The following is a 19,065-nucleotide window of genomic DNA, read 5'->3' as shown; positions in this document are numbered from 1 at the left end:
CGAATTCTGGGTCTACGGCGCATCTTCTTCCACGGAGCCTCTTGGACTTTACGCACTTTAATCATCGGCGACCATTTCGATTCTTCAGCGACCTAATACCCCTGCGACTTCGGCTACCGGCGTTATCAAGCGACTCTCATCGCACAGCCTCCTCACTCACTTGCGTCACACGTTCAGCGACATTCCCTTACGGCAAAAAAGTTCTTTTCATCGGCGTTCTTATAGACGGTTGGGCCCAGGCATAGATACCAAAAACGGACCTTCATTTCTTTCTTTCGGACAGCGCACTGGGGTAGATTGATCGTCGCCAGCCTTCATTGGCACTCATGGCACGAGTTGTATTGTACTATAGCGCGTTGGAGTGGTCGAATCGGCGACCACGACTCAACGGATTTGTTTTCTTTAGACGGCTCCTCATGAACGACATGCATGGGCCGCTCTCCCCATAGCTTTGGACATTAGACTGAGCGCCTGGGCCATTGTACTTGTGTCTCGCGACTCAACTGGCTGAAGTTTAGACTAATCAACATCTACTACTATCATATCCTCCTCCACGATGATGACATTGCCTGTGCTGTGATCGCTTTCACCCACCCCCATGGTATTCCCGTCACACGTGTGGCGCTGCGGATCTCCGTCGCGGGTACATCGATAGGCCTTAGCGATCCGCATGCAGCGGAATCGAGCGGCGACCCTGGTTCGTGCTACCTGGTGGGTGTTTTGCCAGACGTTGCGGGCGCTGGACTGGGTAGCTTCAAAGCTTGGCGGGCAGAGTGGAGACATGGCACTGCACCCCACGAATACGGCGCGCCGAATTGCAACCTCACCACAGCTCCACCACCAACCCAGCCGTCTCTTTGCAGCTAGATACTCTTCCTTACACAAGCCTCACCACCCACCATGGCCAACATCAACTGGCGGACCATCAACATCGACGCCTTGGACCCCGACAGCCCCGCCAACTTCGACCTAAGCTCCCTCGCTCCCGCCGTTGCGCCTGTCTCGACGGCCGATGTCCAGACCAACGCCCAGTCAATACGGCAACTGCTACGCGGTGGTGACAATGAGGGCGCCCTCCAGAGTGCTTTAGAGAACCCCCCATATGGCGCAGACGACAAGGGAAAGGTATGTTGCGCCTCTGCACAGCTCAGACAGCTCTAGAAGCTCCAGAGACACCTCAGAGACACGACGCTCCCAGTCCAGCGGTTTGGATGTCTCTCCAGATATATACGGCTGGTCACATCACCACCGCGTCTCTGGACTTGGGCTACCGACGACCAGGTCGGCGACATTGCACCACCCAGGACCAAGCTGACAAGTCCACCACCACAGGAAGTCCACCTTTCGGTCGTCATCGAGATCCTACAATCCATACGCCAGTCAGACATGTCACCAATGCTCAGCCGGATATATGGTGCGCCGGGTGGAACCGAAGCATTGGACGTCCTGATGAAGTACATGTACGTCCACCGTCTCGTTTGGGTCTCTTCCAAGCCTCACCGCCCACCGACCTCTACTGCCCATCGTGCCTTCCCGCATCACCACGCGCCACCGTCGCACATCCAGAAACATAGACTAACGAAAGTACTTGCAGTTACAAAGGCATGGCACAGGGAGCACCATCAGGCACTAAGCGCGACATCACCCCCCAACCGACCGGCTTCTCGCAGATTCATACTCGTGGCGGCGGCGAGGGTGGCGGCCAAGCCATGAGCGTACTGCTCAGCTGGCATGAGAAGGTACGACCCCACGCACCTTCCTCGTTATTTGAAACTTCCCGCCCACCGGGTCACATCCCACGCTCTCCCACACCACACCTATTTTTTGTTTCGTCACTAACACACCTCAGCTTGTGGAGATAGCAGGCCCAGGTTCCATTTCTAGGGTTATGAGCGATCGCCGGACAGTTTGAAGTCGTGCTCGCAATTGCAACCACGGCGAAGCGTCATTTCCAAATAAACTCATGGCTGGCTAATCGCTAGCTCATCACCTCGATAGCGTTCAATCGATATGGACGCGCACACAATTAGGCCCAACGGCAAAAGCAGAACCCGAACAAATCAAGACACGTCCTCTAGCCCACGGCTTTCTCTCCCGTCTTCCTGCCTAGATACTTCTGAACCCAAAAATTCCACAACAAGCATATCCTCCAGCGCGCAATATTGACCACGCAAGCCATCGCGATCTCTCGCAATTTTCCCTTCGTTCCCAATGACGCCGCAATCCATGTCCATGCACAACTCACTGCGCGCACAGACAACCAGCCTTCCTACCGGCCTTGCATCATTCCCCAAACCCTTCTTCAGCCCTACTTATCCCTCCCTTCGCAGACGCATCCTCATTTCGCGGACACGGGAACCGCTTTCACGCTAGCCCGCGTAACTTTGATTAAAGCGGCAAGCCCAGCGCAACGCCAACACTGCCCTATCGACCGCGGCATAGCTTCCACGCGAAGTCTCGTGTTGTACTAGCGCAGTCTTCCCTCCCAGCCCGACGCTTTCCCACGCTAGCTTCCCAGATAGGAAAGTACCTAGGATGGGCGGGCAGGACGTGGTACGCTATACCTAGTAGAGACGCCGTTGGGTGCTGAAACACCGTTGGCACGGGTTGCGAGTGATGATCTCAATTCTTTGACAGACCGGCACCACTCGAAGTTTATAGGTGGGATTATTTGAAACGACGACGCGACGGGGAGGAAGTTTGTCATGGGCTTTATCGATTAGGCAGGCAGTGGGATGATGTGGTACGTATGATTTGTCGCAGTTGTGTATATGCAAGCTTTCGCTATGTGACACAGGAAACACGAATTGCATGTTTCGGTCGATGGGACCTTGGGTTTGGGTTGGAATGTTAGTTGCGTTGTTGCTGGTGCGGTGCAGTTGCTGGACTGGAATGCATGCAACCGGAATGACAGCTCCCAATCTGTTTGACGCGCGCGCGCTGAACAGGGCTTGGTTCGTTTGATGCGCGAACGTGTTTCTAGAAAGCGTACTTGGAAGGGTGCAAGGTGGGTTCTTCGGGGGTTATGCGTAGGGCTGCGACATGTCATTACGCCGAGCTTGAGCGCTTTTCTCCGTCCCTCCCCCGTCTTCCGTTTGTCGTTATGACTTATGACCAAGGCAATCACACAGGAACCTTTTGCATCGAGTTTCAAATCGCCATCGAGATAATATTTGGAAAGTTGGGTTTAAGATGGTAAATTCAGTACAGCTGTCAAATCTTGGGCGACAGGCGAGAAGGATATGGGACTGGTAGGTAGGGTAGTGGGTAGGTAGAGTTCCAGCGATTGAGATTGAGATTGATTTGATTACCAGTACCCTTGGTAACCTCGGTCCCACAATCGGCACATCACCGGCATTAACACCGTCGCGATCTCGCCTCCTCGGTACAATACAACAGCACCCATCCCATCTCCAACTATCTCCAAATTCTCCCCCTCGTCTCATCATCTGCGTCTCACATGACCACCCGCTCATGCAACCCTTCAGCTTACAGGTTTAGTAACGTTGTGGTTTGGGATTCAGAACAAGCAAACCTGGCACCTTGTCTGCATTGAAATGCGATCGCTCGGCGCTGTCGCTGTCGCATGTTTACAGGGAACACGGGTTCGGAATCCACGTGGGAAATGTGTTGCAGTGGGGCTTATGTCAGACGCCGTTCTTGGGTATGACATGCATGCAGATGGAGGGCCGTGTCGGGGCTGCCGAGGAAGAGGGTAGGTTGACGCGACGTTGGGTTTCAGAGTTGAGGAGGCTGACGGGGAGGGCGTCGGATCCGCTGGCTGGAGGGCTGGATGGAGCGGAGCCGCAAGAGGCTCGTTTGTATGCGTGAGGCTGGGTGTATGTATGAACAAGCCGGTGTTGTAGGCGTTGAAGCTTGGTGATCGATATAGTTGCTCTTCGTGGACAGGACCTTTCCTTCCCTTCCCTTGAGGTCGAGGTGAGTTGTGGCGGTAAGCCGGACGGAGATCCAGGACAGTTTCTTCCTTTGCTGCAATGATGATGCTGATTAAGATGACGATGTGTCTTGTTCTCTGGGTATTACAGATGAAGCGATGTTTGCCTACCAATGCCTGGCGGGACTGCTGCGAGTAGCACAAACTACATTGTCAAGAATCGAGGCTGGTTGTCGAGATCGCATTTTCCATACATCGCGTTGATTCACGGAGTTGTCTTACTAAGAACTCCAATACTTCCCCCCGAGGTCTCTTTCTTGCTCTACGTATCTCTTCCGTATTCGCATACGCTTTCGCAACACTTGACTCTTACAACTCCCCTCGCATTCTCATCCTCTCCCAATTATGCTTTCTTTTTCCCCTCATGACTGCCCCGTAAGCCAGGCCCATTACTCCTACTGACTCTCGCAACCTTCGCAATGTACACGACTCTTGTTCTTTCGCCTCCATCCTCCAATCTCACCATACCACCACTCGCGAAGCAACTGCGTCATGGCATTCCTCCCAAGTCCCTCGAAAAACCCATCTCTTTTTCCTTTTCCACCCAAAACCTCGATATTCCCCCTCCCATCCCATATATACAACACTCCACGTCATCGTGGCTTTCACGCCACTATCTCTCGCTCCCTCCCGTCCTCCCGAGATCTCCCTCCTTCTTTTTCCGTATCATTCTTATCGCTCGCAAGCCGTCGCGTCACCGTGGCTTGTCGTGGCTTGAACTCTCACAGGGTCTCCTTTCTTTTTCCTTGCTTTTTTGCCGCATGGAAAGATGGTGGGGTCGGAGAAGCGAGGATGGGTTTCATGACATCCCTATGGGTGTGCACTGTTCCGTCGTTCCGGCCAAAGAAACGTCGTGGTGGCGCTGAGATGAATGAGGCTGGCACCGGGGATGGGGGTGGTGGCGTGATGCGGATGCGGATCGAGGGAGGGTATGCAGCGGTGGCGTAGGTCCTGGCAAAAGCGTGTATGCACGCCAACCTAGGAAAAAACCGAGGAAAAAACTGAACAGGTCTGCAGCCTACATCGACGTTGGGTCACCTACTTTGCATGTTTCCATGTCAATGTAAGCTGCAGGCCTATTCAGTTTTTTTCTTGTATGAGGTGGGTAGGCTGGCGAAATACGTGAGACAGTAGATATTCGAATAGGAATATAGGTAGATACTCTTTACGTAGGAGAGATTGCTATACATGCGTAGCATTGTCAAATGCTGTATAACATGCCCACCTTTAGGCATCTACTCGAATCTTTCATGAAGAACACAACATCACAGCATGTACATCCATTCGACATTTAACAACAGTGCATCCACGTCAGCCCAGGAAAAAAAACTGAAAACCGTGGAGCCTACATTCTGGTAAAAACATACAAAGTAGGTAGCCCAAGGTCAACGTAGGCTCCAGGGTGTTCAGTTTTTCTCATTGTATCAGGTGCATCATCAACATAGCCAACGCAACGATCGAAGAATTACTATTATTCATTCTCATCCAAGTAAACAAGCTACCAGGGTATCAATACTCAATATCCCACTCATGCCTAAACGCCATCGAATACCGAAATACCTTCACCAAACCCTCATCTAGACTCCTGGGGACTCAACGGCCTCTCGCTGATGAAATCCTTGTTCTTGTTTAGTAACTCCTCACTGCGTTGCCTAATCATCTCATCCCTATCCGGATCTGCTTCCTGCAGCCTCCTCTGCACTTCAGCCCTATTCCGCTCTATGAGCGTCTCGATAGGCGTCTCTTCAACAAGGGTCTCTTCAACAAGACCATGCACAGCATACCCACTGCCCCACCTTCCGAGAGCAGGTGGGTCTGCGGGTCCGTCTCTGACAACGCTGATGTCTGTTCTGTGCTTCTTCTTCAGCTTGTTCAATTCTGAATCCCGACGAGGAGTCCAGGGACCGGGACGACTGGAAGGACCGCCACGGGAAGAAGGACCGGCATGAGAATTGTATGTGGGAGGAGCCGATCGGACTGGAGTTCCGTCTTTGTACGCGGTGACGACAGAGGGCGACTTGCTTATATTCTGCAATTCATGATTCTGATGAGGCGAGAGGGTGGGACCAGAGGGGTCGGGACGAGAGAGGTCAGGACGAGAATCGGCTGTGATGGTTTTACGAAGCCAATTCTATACGGCGTTGCCTTTCGGTTCGGGTTCTGCGTCATCTTGTGCGCCATCAAGATGACGGGCATGTGCGGAGAAGACTCCGAGCTTGTCGATGTGGTTTAGCGAATGCCAGAGGAGATATGTACTAGACAAATGAGTCAGTAAGAGTGGTACGATAGCACCTCATACAAGGGAAAAACTGAACACCCTAGAGGCTACATCAAGAAGAAAACCTGCAAATTAGGTGGTCTAACGTCGATGTAGGCTCTAGACCTGTCCAGGTTTTCCCTAGGTTGACGTGATAGGACCGATAGAGGTGTCTTACCTGACAAAAGTGAAGATCATGCCCGGCCACAAGAACACAACACTAGCAATCGCCCGGCCGTTCTTGTTGTAAGCGAGCGGAGTCTCACCGGCTTTCTTGAACTGCGACAACAGGCCCTGTCCGCGCTCGAAATCCGTGCCGGTAAGGTGCGCACTCTTGCTCGCGGTGATGTAAGTGTATGCAAGGGCGTCGGAGAGCGTAAGCATGCAAGCAAAGACTGAGCAAGCTTTCCAAGCGTTGATGACGCCTCTGGACTCTTGTCGCTCAGGCCAGAAGAGATCGAAGAAGAAGGCGGCACCGAAGATGGTGGCGACGAAGATACCAACGAAGATGTTGTACGATGCGATGCCGACGAAGTTGTTGTTGTGGATCATGACGTTGCGGTCGAGCTCTGAGACGAACTTTTGCTGGTCGACGTAGTCTGCTGGGTGTTAGATGATGTTCAAGTTGGAAGATAGCAGACGCTTGTCGTCGCCACCATGGATAGAGATGGAGAGAGATATCGTACCAGACAGCGCAGCCGTTCCCAGACTCTCACTGACAACGCAGAGAATCATGGCGAGTTGGTAGATGATGAACTTTGTGCGACGGTTGTGGTACGTGTTGTTCCACATGTAGCCAGACTTGAACTTGCCCCATTGCATCTCCTTCATGTCGAGACCCCAGATTACCGCCATCGTGACTGGATATGGATGCTAGTAATGAGATGAAAGATGGGGTTGTCTAACGAAGTGCGCGCGATAAGTTGGCTGGAGAGAAGGATGGCAAGTGAAGCGCGGGAAGGCCGGATAGAATACACCACCGACGTATTGGTCGCGATAGCCAGGAAACTTGTCTGTAAGGTAAGCACCGCGCGAGTATCGAGCCTCCCCGAGGTCCCACGGGCAGTTGCATACTTAAGGGTCCTCTTGCCTGGCCACTCCACACCACCTACGTCGCGCCTCCACCCTCTCCGTCAGCCATCACCGACGCAATCGAAATCTTTCAATGTTAAATCCGTCTCCAGACCCGCCCAGTCCACAAGGGAAACAAGCACCCGCCAACCGTCGCGGTGCTAGCGTCGATCCTACGCCATCGTTGCTTCGCAGAAGCTTATCACTTCCGCGCGCAGCCCCAGACCCACGAATAGCAGCGCGTCGTGTGCGCGAAAGCAGTATTAATCAGCGTCTCGGCTGGGGTCGGCGAAAAGATCACGATGGGAAAGTTGAAAGGTGATTGGGAAATGTGGTTGGGAGGAGGGTGGGTGCGACGTCATCGAGCGGGATGTCGGTGGGTCGTTGCTTAGCGAGAATGCTTAGTGCACGGGTGGGGCGTTCACGTCATTTGTTGCACTTTCTGCACGCAAGGGGCTTGATGTCACAGGATTGTGAAGGATGTGAGTGCGGTAGATATGTCCGCTGTTTGGATGTCACGCACGTCATCGCAGAACTGCTTCTCGAGCAGAGTCTGTTCCTTCGAGGCATATGAGCTGTGAGGCTACCCACGAATAGTACCTAGGTATTTTCTCGAGTGTCTTGTCTAATCCGGGTTCTGTAGCCACGAAACCCAGATCTAACTATGTGGTATGGGCCTCACCCGACATCTCGATCTCTGTGACATAGCCGACAACGCCTCTCTCCACCCCACTCATCTATGCGCTCCCCATAACAAGAGCTCTGTTATCTTGGAAGATTTCGTGTAGATATATCTTATTCCTCCGCCCATCGTCCAGAACCGAACTTCGAAGTCTCAGAGACCGGAATGAAGCTGTGCCTGGGGCTGGGGCCGGATTGGGGACGTCTTTGATCCTGAACAACAAGTGTACACCAACTCTCAAATGCCTGGGATAATTGTTTCTGAAGATCACAATTTCAGTGACATGCTTGGTACCCAGCTCTGCCTTATGTTGGAAAAGCAAGAAAGCGAGCGTGCGACCCAATGGAGAGCCTGGAGTGCGTCAGCGTCGTTACCACCCACAACCCTTGGATGTCGTATGGGAGTAGGCCAGGACTGGTTCCGTCCTGTTTGCTCCTGGGCAATGTAAGGCGCTCAAGACTACTCACCAAGTAACGCCGGGCCTTCCTCGTCGTACATATTGGCTATCACACCAGGCCAGTACGGTACCTCTTTGAGACCATGATTCTTCAACACTCTGTTGATGAGAGCGAGAGTCATCGTATTCTCGATGGTGAGCACAAGATAGTACTTGAGGCTTTTGGGGTCAATATTGCCGCGAAGCCAGTACGCCATCATGATGTCCGAGGCGCGCTTGAGCTCCGGGAGGCTAGCTTCTGCTGGGCTGTCATCCCAATTTGCCAGTGCTGCTGTTCTAGGGTTGAGGAAGTCGAGACCAATGATCACTTTGAGCTGTTAGTATGTCTCCTAGTATGGTTTGCGTGAGTAGAGCCGGTAGCGCACGAAGGTGAGTCTACGTCCACTCGGAGATACTTACGTCCGCCTCGTTGGTTGATACCGAATCGAACATGCGCACCGGTACACCGCTCCCAAACACCATTGATGTCGTAGTACTGGTTTTGCGCCGCAAGAGTGTCTCCATCGTCATCTTCGGCGCGCTCGTTGTAGTGTTCTATGCTGTAACACACATTATCTCCGCCTTTTGTATGGGGCCTGGAATTGATACCAAGATCCTGGAACATAGTTCCTATAAAAGGTCAGTGTCTATCAAGAACGATATCCAACCCTGAAGACTTTCAAGGAGGAATAGGAATGAACGCCCTCGCGCAATCGACGTACCGACCTTGTTGACATGGTAATCTTCGTTATCATCGGCAAATTGGCAATGCGATTTCTGGTCATATTCGCCAGTAAACCAACCCCAGAGACTTATCTCACTTGTGAGCGCGGCATCGGGCCATTGATTGCGCGCCGAAGGCGGTGTTCGTGTGTCCATATTTAGTCTACCAGCAGCTTCGTCCGTGGCTTCGAGTCGACATATCAAATCATCTCCCTTCTGGCGGGCTGCAGCCCATTCTGCGTCATCCGCGACCTTCTCAGGTTCCCATAGGACGTGTACCTTGGTAGGCTCATCGCTGGCTATATCTTGGGTAAGAGCGATCGAAGCCACGACAGCTATGAGCGTTAAAGAGAGTCTCATGGTGGGCTGAGCAGAAAGCCCAGGTGATTTTGAACAGACTTGAGTGGCTTGAAAAGAGATATCGGAGTTTTTAGCGATGTGTGTTGAGCCAGAGTGGGGCAGCAAACAACCGCCATTCCTCTCACTAGAGATTGCAACATGACAATGGATATAGATAAGGAAACTGACATTCTAGGGTATCGTGGCTTCCCAGTAGACACCAGCGCCACGCAGATTCAGACCAGCCGCCCATACCCATATCGTACATCCAAACGCATAATAGCCAGTCGTTCTAACATCTCAATGAACCTCTTATTCAATCATCCTTCTCATCATCGTCATCATCATCCCCCTTCCCAGGCACAGTCTCCATCTCCACCTCACCCTGCACCTTCCCCTTGCTATCCTTCTGCACAATACGATACTTACCACCCTCCCAGAGATCCTTGAACGTAAGTTCCTTCGTGCGGCCGAGACTCTCGATAGCACCAATACGCTCGAGCGTCGCTTCGAGGAAGTCTTCGAACCCAGGTTCGGCGCAGATCTCGTTGAAGGCGCGTTGCATGGGTACGGAGTCGGCGCGGACAACAGCGTGCGAGTCGATGGAGAAGATGGAGAGGTCGTGGTGCTGGCGGATGAAGTCGGAACGCGTCATGATGAAGCGGGCGCGGTGGAGGGGGAAGGAGGGGAGGATGTGGCCTTCTTTTGGGTCGTAGGTTGATTCCATGTCGTGGTAGAGTTTGTAGAGGGCGTTGGCGAGGACCATGGCTGTGGACTGTGGGTGTTAGTCAAAATGATTGAGAGAAGAACACTTGTATACGTACAGCGTATTTCTGCTGGTCCATGACATCGTCATCCATTTCCTCGCCGAGAATCGCGCAGTTGTTCAGGAACCAAATCTTTTCCATTTCACAGATGCTGTTGCATTTTGCGACCATGTCTTCGGACTTGGCGACGCGATTGAGGAAGGTTAGACGTCCGCCGACTTTGTCGTATACTTCTTCGAGGATTGAGTCTTGTACCTTCTCGCCGTAGTACTTCATTCGGTAGTTGCGCAGGGCTTGCATGGCGCGATCTTTGCTCAGGTCCTTGATCTGATGTACTTCCATGCGCGTCGCGTACTGCTTTAGTCGTTCAAACACCCAGTACTTGTCCGAGTTAATGATGACGGTTGCGAGGTTGGCGGCCGCCCACTGCTCTGCCCGCTGCTGGATGAGTTCGAGCAGGTCTCGGCCGTCGTCATTGTCTCGGATCAAATGTGCGGAGTTGATGATAAGAATAAGCGGCCTTCCGACAGTCGCGCGGCGTCGCAAGGCCACTTTTTCGAGCTTGTTGAACGCACGCTCAATGTCAAGGATAGCGCCCGCATCGCGAGGACCGCGGATAGAGAATAGCGATCCGATGTTGTCCTCGTGGTACTCAAAATCAAGACAGCGACCTAGTCGAACACGGAAGACTTCGAGATCTGCGTGAGCTTCCATCATCGAACATCCCTCACCATTAATCTTATCCATGGCATCGATGAGCATGGAAGTCTTCCCAGTCCCTTTCTCGCCGAGAAGCAGATGGTAGCGTCCTTTTGTCTCACCCCAGACAATCTTGTCAATCCTTTCCTGCTCATCACGTGGGATCCAGCGATCATAGTCTTTATCATCACCGTCCAGGTCCTTGCTGACTTGTAGTCGAGTAGGCTCACCCGCTTTCGGCATCTCCTTTCCAGTAGCTGCAAGCTCTAATACAGGATCGCCTTCCCGAAAAGCGTTCTCCATCTTTTCGAGCACGTTCCATTTGTAGTACTTAGTATAACCAATGCCGACGCATCCAAGGATGAAGATGCTGGCTCCGGTAGTAGCAGCAGCCTCAAACATCTTCCAGGCCGTGCTTTTCCATTCTGCCTTCTTTTTCTCGCGTTTCTCCTCTTGCTGCTCTTCCTCTTCCTCCAGACGCTCTGCAGCGTCGTCAATGGGGTTTGGCGCATCGTTGCCAGGAGTCGGAGGACCGGATTGGCCACTCAGAGCGCGCGCCAAAGAGGGCTGGCATAACCTTGTTCTTTGCAGTACCGGACCAGCCTGCTGAGACCGATACGCGAAAGGTTGTCGTGTCAACGCGGCATGAGCGCGCGTGATATGTCGTAGCATTAACATTATTGCGCTGGCGCGTTCCAAGTCACGTTGGTGTCGCGTGCTTTCCAATGTTACACGTGTCAAACGTAGGCGCAGCCAGAGGTTCAACAGACGTGGAATGGACTAGGAAAGGAATGAATGAGAGTTAAACGAGAGACAGACGCGTGAAAGGAGAGATGATTGAGATGGACGGGACGAGATTGGAGGAGAGGGACGCCAAAGGAGGTACCGCGGCCTTGTTACGCTGGTGTTGCGATAATTTGCCGCAGGGGCCAAGTGCGAGTGCCAAGTGCGAACGGCAGGAGCGACCGTGGTGACAGCATGGTGGAACTCGCGTCCATCACCATATCGATCGACGTGAAGACAAACACGGTGTGTAGGACATGGCAACTCCAGCACGCCGGAATTCACGCGATATTGCTGACCCCCGGTGCATGGGGGCCGTTTTCCCGATGACATGCCTGTGGCCTCGGAAGTGGAGAGCGAGCTTAGCGGACCATCCCGGCGCCCTCAAGAAAAATATTCTGGAGACATGACCGGAGAGTCACCTCTCTCCCCATCACTCGCCGCATGTCATTGTACATTAATGCGCCATTCCTGTATATCTCCTTCCTTCCCTAGACCGATTCCCTCTTTCCCCAGTCGTTCTTTCCCGGCGTCGTAGTGTTTCTCGACATATCCACAGCCCGCCATCATGGCCGCTAGTACCAATGACGCTTCCAAGTCTGGTGAGCTTCCCGCCCGCACACGACCGCGATGGAAATTTATTCCCAGGCGCGATAACTCTTTTTGCACCCCATGGCTAACATCAATGGCAACGCAGAGGTCGAGAAGACGCCCAGCAAAGACGTCACCACAGAGGGGCAGAATGAGGGCACAGAGGAAGATGGCGCTGGCCAGCAGCCAGACAGTATGTCAATTGACTTACCATGTGTAGGAAATATTTACTAATGTCGTAGACATCTTCCAAGTCACCATCAAGCTCCCACACGAGCCGTTCGAGATGCCGATAACGGTGCGTATTGAGAAATAGAAAAGAAAATATGGACGACAAACTCACGACTCCAGATCTCAACGGCCGAGCAGGTGCAAGACCTCCGTCAGAGCATCATCGAGACGCCCCACACGTTCCAGTACTCGTGCTTCCACCTGGAGCACGACGGCAAGCGCATCAACGATTACGTCGAACTCTCTGAAGTCGAGGGACTGAAGGCCGATTCGGTACTCACCCTGGTGGAGGACCCATACACAGAGAAGGAGGCGCGGTTACATGTGGTCCGCGTACGCGAGCTCATCGGCGCTGCCGGTGACCGTACCGATGCGCTGCACGGTATCATGGCTGGACTGTCACTGCACGACACTGTCGGCCATGAGCAGATCTCTAAGCCCAAGCAGGACGGCCCGGAGCAGTCGCCGTTGGCAGACTACGACTTCAAGGCATCGGGCAACATCAAGAATCTGCTGCCGCCCACCGAGGAAGCCGCGGCCAAGACGATTAAATCCATCGCCGTATCGCCCTGGAACCCCCCGCCATACCACCTCCGCTCCAAGGGCCACCTGCTGTACCTGGTAGTTACGACCAACGAGAACGAGCAACACCACATCACAGCTCACGTCTCTGGATTCTACGTCAACAAGTCGTCGAATGCCAGTTTCGACCCCTTCCCGCGACAGCCACCAAAGGACAAGCAGGCACACTCACTCCTCACCCTCCTCGAGGACCTGTCGCCATCTTTCCGCACTTCTTTCCAGGAACTGCTCGAACACAATGCGAAGAAGGAGTTGCTTACAATCTTCCAGCTCTCCAATGCCATCCCCGCCAACCCATGGTTGGTCCCCGCACCCACGTCATCCCTCACCCCACACCAGCCGGATCTCGCGCGGACACAGGAGAGCTATCTGATCTCGGGTGTTGAGAACACCGAGACCCTCCGCGACTGGAATGAAGAGTTCCAGTCGACGAGGGAGATGCCCAAGGAGGCCGTCCACGACCGCGTCTTCCGCGAGCGCCTCACATCGAAGCTGTTTGCCGACTACAACGATGCTGCGACCCGCGGTGCCATGCTTGTAGCACGGGGCGAGATTGCGCCTCTCAACCCTACCGAGGCCAAGGACGCGCAGATCTTCGTATACAACAACATCTTCTACTCCTTCGGCGCTGATGGCGTTGGCACATTCGGCGCTGAGGGTGGTGACGAGGCTGCACGCGTGGCTGTGGGCAAGGACGTATTCGGTGTCCGCGCAGTGAACAACCTCGACATCAACAACCTCTTCACCTCCGGAACCGTCGTCGTCGACTACCAAGGAAAGCGCATTGTTGGCCAGAGCATAGTGCCCGGAATCTTCAAGCAGCGCGACCCCGGCGAGCACCAGATCGATTACGGTGCGGTTGAGGGCAAGGAGATTGTCGCCGATGACAAGTCGTTCGTCCCGTTGTTCGAGCAGCTCTCCAAGGCGCTGCGCGTCAAGAAGCATCCTGTATGGGACAAGGACAATGTCCGTCACGAGCTTGAGGGAAGTGTTGAGACTAAGGGTCTGATCGGCACCGACGGCAGGCGGTACGCTCTGGACCTCTACCGCCTCACACCTCTCGACGTTGCCTGGATAGAGGCACACTGGACCGAGCCCAGCAAGGAGGGCGAGAAGGAGGCGACTGATAAGGACTACCCCCACCGCATGACCACACTCCGCCCTGAGCTTGTAGAGTCATACGGCAGGGTCAAGTTGCGCGAGTACGTCAAGGAGCAGATGGCCAAGAAGACCACAAAGAAGGACGAAGCCCCTGCAAAGGAGGTCAAGGCTGAAGAAAGCTCATCTGAAGAGGAATCTTCGGAAGAGGAGTCATCTGAGGAGGAGTCTTCTTCGGAAGAGGAGGACTCTGACGAAGAGAAGGAGAAGATGCCCAAGGCTAAGAAAATCTCCAAGGCGGAGAGGAAGGCCGCGGAGAAGGCTGCCAAGGTTGCCAAGAAGGAGACCGAGGAGAAGAAGCCTGAGGCCGAGGACCCTGAGCAGGAGCGTGTCGACATCTCCGGATTCTCCTTCGCGCTCAACCCTGATGTCTTCTCGGGCCAGAACCCGCAGTCAGAGGAGGACAAGAAGGAGTGGGCTCAGGACGAGGCTGAGGTCCGCGCTGCTTGCGAGCACCTCACTTCGGAGGTCATTCCTCGCATGGTCCAGGAGCTCAAGGAGGGCGAAGTCGGTTTCCCAATGGACGGCCAGTCCCTGAGCAACCTTCTGCACAAGCGGGGTGTGAACATGCGCTACCTTGGAAAGCTTGCTGAGCTGGCCGATAAGCCTGACCCAAGGCTTCAGGCCTTGAAGCGTCTCATCATCCAGGAGATGATCGCACGTGGTTTCAAGCACTTTGCCAACTCCAAGCTGCGCAACGTGTCCGCGCCTTTCGCAGCACCCGCAGCCGCCCACCTCCTCAACTGCTTGCTTGGAGCCGATGTCAGCGCTAAGCCTGTGGCTGAGTGCGACAGCAGCCTCAAGAAGATGTATCCCGAGGATGACTTCAGCTTCGAGAAGCTCACACCTGAGGCCCTCAAGAAGGAGGTTGTTGCTCAGGTTGCCCTACGATTCCGCTACGACCTCGGTCAGTCGTGGATCGAGTCTGGCAAGGAGATGCAGATGCTCCGTGAGGTTTCCCTCAAGCTTGGTCTCCAGTTGGAGTGCAAGTCGTACGCCTTCACGAAGGAGGCCTTTGCCGCCAGCCAACCGGCTGAGAAGCCCGCTGCGCCGCAGACTAACGGCCACTCCACATCTTCAAAGAAGAAGAAGAACAAGTCCATCAGCACGCCGCCAGCCCGCACGGCCAGCCCTACTGTCCCCCTTGCTCCGCAAACCTTCCATGCGGACGACATTCTGAACATCGTCCCTGTCATCAAGGAGGCTTCACCAAAGAGCTTGTTGGCTGAGGAGGCACTGGAGGCTGGTCGCATGTCCATTGCCCAGGACCAAAAGGAGCTTGGCCAAGAACTACTCCTAGAGTCTCTCCAGCTACACGAGCAGATCTACGGTGTGCTGCACCCTGAGGTAGCCAAGGCTTACCACACCCTGTCGAACTTGCTCTACAGCCTTGACGATAAGGTCTCGGCTCTTGAGCTTGCACACAAGGCCATCATCGTGTCGGAGCGAACTCTGGGTGTCGACCACTCGGAGACTGTGCTTGCCTACCTCAACGTCGGTCTGTTCGAGCATGGCTCGGGTAACACCACGGCCGCTCTTATCTACGTTCGTCATGCGCTCGAACTGTGGAAGATCCTCTACGGCCCCGACCACCCTGACTCCATCACAACCCTCAACAACGCCGCCGTCATGCTGCAGGCCGCGAAGATGTACCACGAGTCGCGACTCTGGTTCGAGGCCTCGCTCGCCGTCTGCGAGGAGGTCTGCGGCAAGAACTCGATTAACACAGCGACTCTGCTGTTCCAGACCGCCCAGGCTCTCGCTCTCGACAAGGACATGCGCGGTGGTGTCAACCGCATGCGCGAGTCTTACAACATCTTCAAGGAGGTGCTCGGTGCAGAGGACCGCAACACCAAGGAAGCCGAGAGCTGGCTCGAACAGCTCACCCACAGCGCTGTCTCTCAAGCCAAGCAGCTCAACGACCTCGCCAAGACGCGTATCCGTCGCATGCAGCTCCCCGGCCGCAACCCCCTGCGACCCGCTGCCGCCACTCCTTCCGCTAGCGATGCCGCTGCCGCCGCCGGTAGCCAGCGCACTGGAAGCGGCCGCGTCGATCAGCGCAAGATCGAGGATCTCCTCAAGTACATCGAGGGCGACGCGCAGAAGACACCGTCGAAGAAGAAGCCGACGAACCCCAGGAAGCGTTAAACTTGCTATGTCATGTTTTTGACGTTGTCTCATATTGTTACGAAGCTACGCCAAAAGTATACATACCACAAAAAGTGCTGTTGTTTGCGCGATAACGATCTGTATCATACCTGCAGAACATCTTAGCAGCAGCGTTTTACGAATCTGACGCGCTTTCTCTTTTGATTCATGGGAATCTGACTTTTTGGTATGGCTTCGGCTTGCATTCTTTGGAGTTTTTGGGTTGGTTGGGCAACAACTGGGGGAGGTGAGATGGATGGGCATGTACTTTACGCATACCGACGACACCAAAACGCGCTCGCTGTATATCTAGAGGGACCAGGGCGGATGGCTCAAGGGAACAAAATATATGTCGGATGTACATGGACTGTATGGTATGGTAAATAAGGAAGGGGTGGGATGGATGGAAGGACTGAATGGGGAAGGAATATGGACGACGAGACGAATAGATGTACTCAATACCAATGCAAGAATATCTCCTCTTCATCCAATTCACTCACTTTACTTATGGATATATTCACGTAATTTGGATTCATCGAGTATGTGTTGCAAGCAACGGTATATATATATGGGGATAAGTATGAGGTGCAGGGCCCCCGCAGCCTGCTCGCGATTGGGTGGATGGATATATTCACGTTGTTGTTCTTCTTACATCCATCTTACCACTTGATACATGAAAAAACCTGAACAGGTCTGCAGACTACATTGCGACAAAACTCTGCAAAGTGGGTAACCTAACGTCCACGTAGGCTCTAGGGTGTCCTTTTTCTATTAGGTTAACGTGTCACTCTCGACACTGTCCGAAACTATAGCACCATCAATTGATTCAGGGTCTTTTATTCATCTACATTGCACAACTGTCGTTCCACCGCTGTGTTAATGAGCGAAAGGCTCAAATCATCGCTTTTGTTTTCCACGCTCCCAGTTCCACCACCCATACAATCTCGAATGCTCAGACACTTGCCTCGTCCTCCGGGATCGGATGCCGTTTACGAAACTCTGCAATGATGTCGGCAGCCTTCTGGTGTATCTCTGGATCCCCTTCCGACCGCCTAGCTTTTGTCCTTTTATTCACTTCCCTTAGCCTCGCGAGCAACGCATGGTTGGCGGACTTCATAAGCAGACTCGGCTTCTTTCCCTGCGCATCAGCGAGCTTCTTCTTCAACCTCTCGATATCGCTCTTTAGGTTCTTCCTCAGCGGCGACCGCTCAATCGCATACTGAGCACACTTGTCCCATTCCTGCTCCGAAGTCTTGAGCGCAGACTCGGCGCTTCGGCTCGCAGGGTAGCGGCTGAATCCTCCTCCGTTGCCCATGTAGCCTTCCGCGAGACGGGTTAATACGATCTCGGAAAGCGAGGCGTGGGACGCGGTGTGGCTGATGTAGATGATGTACTGGTTCATCTAATATAGTTTGGGAAGAGTGTTGTTTGCGAAGAGTACGGCAGCGATTGCTTCGGCGAGGTTCATGGCGGGGTGAGAGCACGAGTGATTGGCGTGTTTCTTGAGGCGGGCCTGAGAGCGAGCTGAATATCCGACTTGGACGAGTGGATGCTTCAATGGCTTGTTTTGGTGCTGAGGTGGTAAGCCTCTCAGTCGCGCTCGTACTTCCTTGATCAGGCGAGTGGTTTCCTTGACCCTGGCGGCGGACTGGGACTCCTGGTATGTGTTGTCTTCCTTTGTTCCTGAGCTGGTATATGTGTACTTCCTAAAGCCAATTTGGCTCCTGAGCAGATCGACGTGCGGTGTCTTGACGTTGTCAATCTCGTTCGCGAGGGTATGGTTTGTAGCGTTGACGTATTCTTCCATAGTATCCAGGATGGTGCCGAGTTCGTTTGGCGTAGGAGATCGGCCGTTGTCGTCGACGAAGAGCTGGTAGTAGATCGACGGTTTGTCTTTGGCCTCGACGTACAACTCATCCAAGCGGTCCTTGATGACACTGTTGCTCCTCGCTTGGACAGCCAGATTACCGCGTATCACGACCTTGAGAACATCCTTATCCATAGAAGCGACCATCATGCGCGCCGGACTGAGGATGCACTGCTCATCCGTGTTTGATGCTGTAGCAGAGTCGTGACAATGAGCCGCGATCTCATCCTTCAGAAGTACTTTCAGCATGCCCTCGTATCCACCTTCTTGCCAGAGTGCGAGCTTTGTCCATTTGGCGGTGTCCAGATCGTCGCCTAAGTCATCTCTGTTAGTGATCATGCATTCTGCACGCGAAAGACTGGGACTCTAGTATTATGACTTACCAAAGGCGGGCAAGTCTTCCAAATCCAGTATGTCCTGTACGAACGCTGTGTCGTCCGAGTCTAAGGATACTACTGGGGTGTTGACGCTTGGTGTTGATGAGCCGTGGTCGTCGCTCATGTCTCCAACGTGGCTTTCATCGAATTCGCCGATGACCTCGTCGCCGCTCGCCTCATCGTCCGTCTCTTGATCCCGCTCGAGAATGTCCTCATCGTCCGCATCCGCGCCTTGCACCCGAGAAGCAATGGCGTTGAAAGCGGGGGCACGCGTGTTGAGTAAAGGTGTGGTGTTCATCGTGGCCATTGTAGGCGGTTGGCGACGGTGAAGTAGTGGGTTGTGTCGGGGGTCACTGTGATTGTGAAAACCTCGTCTGAGATTTCGAAGATGCGCAGCCG

The 19,065-nt window shown here is 53.7% G+C and overlaps 5 protein-coding genes across 5 annotated transcripts; 2 read left to right on the top strand and 3 right to left on the bottom strand.

Annotated features, from left to right (window-relative positions):
• Nucleotides 1–900: 900 nt before the first annotated feature.
• On the top strand, nucleotides 901–1,161 carry J4E88_001036 (uncharacterized protein; the record flags this gene model as incomplete). Its single annotated transcript, XM_049394708.1, has 1 exon — nucleotides 901–1,161. One exon carries the CDS (start codon nucleotides 901–903, stop codon nucleotides 1,159–1,161), a length of 261 nt encoding a protein of 86 aa, XP_049260537.1.
• A 7,263-nt stretch (nucleotides 1,162–8,424) lies between these two features.
• Nucleotides 8,425–9,484, bottom strand: J4E88_001035 (uncharacterized protein; the record flags this gene model as incomplete). The annotated part of the gene is made up of 3 exons (XM_049394707.1): nucleotides 8,425–8,729; nucleotides 8,822–8,956; nucleotides 9,124–9,484. The coding sequence occupies 3 exons, from the start codon at nucleotides 9,482–9,484 to the stop codon at nucleotides 8,425–8,427; spliced, it is 801 nt and encodes a 266-aa protein (XP_049260536.1).
• A 295-nt stretch (nucleotides 9,485–9,779) lies between these two features.
• On the bottom strand, nucleotides 9,780–11,607 carry J4E88_001034 (uncharacterized protein; the record flags this gene model as incomplete). Its single annotated transcript, XM_049394706.1, has 2 exons — nucleotides 9,780–10,238; nucleotides 10,288–11,607. 2 exons carry the CDS (start codon nucleotides 11,605–11,607, stop codon nucleotides 9,780–9,782), a joined length of 1,779 nt encoding a protein of 592 aa, XP_049260535.1.
• Nucleotides 11,608–12,280: 673 nt separating this feature from the next.
• On the top strand, nucleotides 12,281–16,422 carry CLU1 (Intracellular distribution of mitochondria; the record flags this gene model as incomplete). The annotated part of the gene is made up of 4 exons (XM_049394705.1): nucleotides 12,281–12,314; nucleotides 12,410–12,496; nucleotides 12,546–12,601; nucleotides 12,655–16,422. 4 exons carry the CDS (start codon nucleotides 12,281–12,283, stop codon nucleotides 16,420–16,422), a joined length of 3,945 nt encoding a protein of 1,314 aa, XP_049260534.1.
• Nucleotides 16,423–17,374: 952 nt separating this feature from the next.
• J4E88_001032 (uncharacterized protein) lies at nucleotides 17,375–18,973 on the bottom strand (the record flags this gene model as incomplete). The annotated part of the gene is made up of 3 exons (XM_049394704.1): nucleotides 17,375–17,824; nucleotides 17,864–18,603; nucleotides 18,673–18,973. The coding sequence occupies 3 exons, from the start codon at nucleotides 18,971–18,973 to the stop codon at nucleotides 17,375–17,377; spliced, it is 1,491 nt and encodes a 496-aa protein (XP_049260533.1).
• Nucleotides 18,974–19,065: the final 92 nt, after the last annotated feature.

This window comes from Alternaria novae-zelandiae, assembly GCF_023758075.1.
Source record: "Alternaria novae-zelandiae strain BMP 2774 chromosome Unknown scaffold_1, whole genome shotgun sequence".
In the NCBI taxonomy this organism is placed as follows: domain Eukaryota; kingdom Fungi; phylum Ascomycota; class Dothideomycetes; order Pleosporales; family Pleosporaceae; genus Alternaria; species Alternaria novae-zelandiae.
This window is presented reverse-complemented; position numbering and strand designations above follow the sequence as displayed.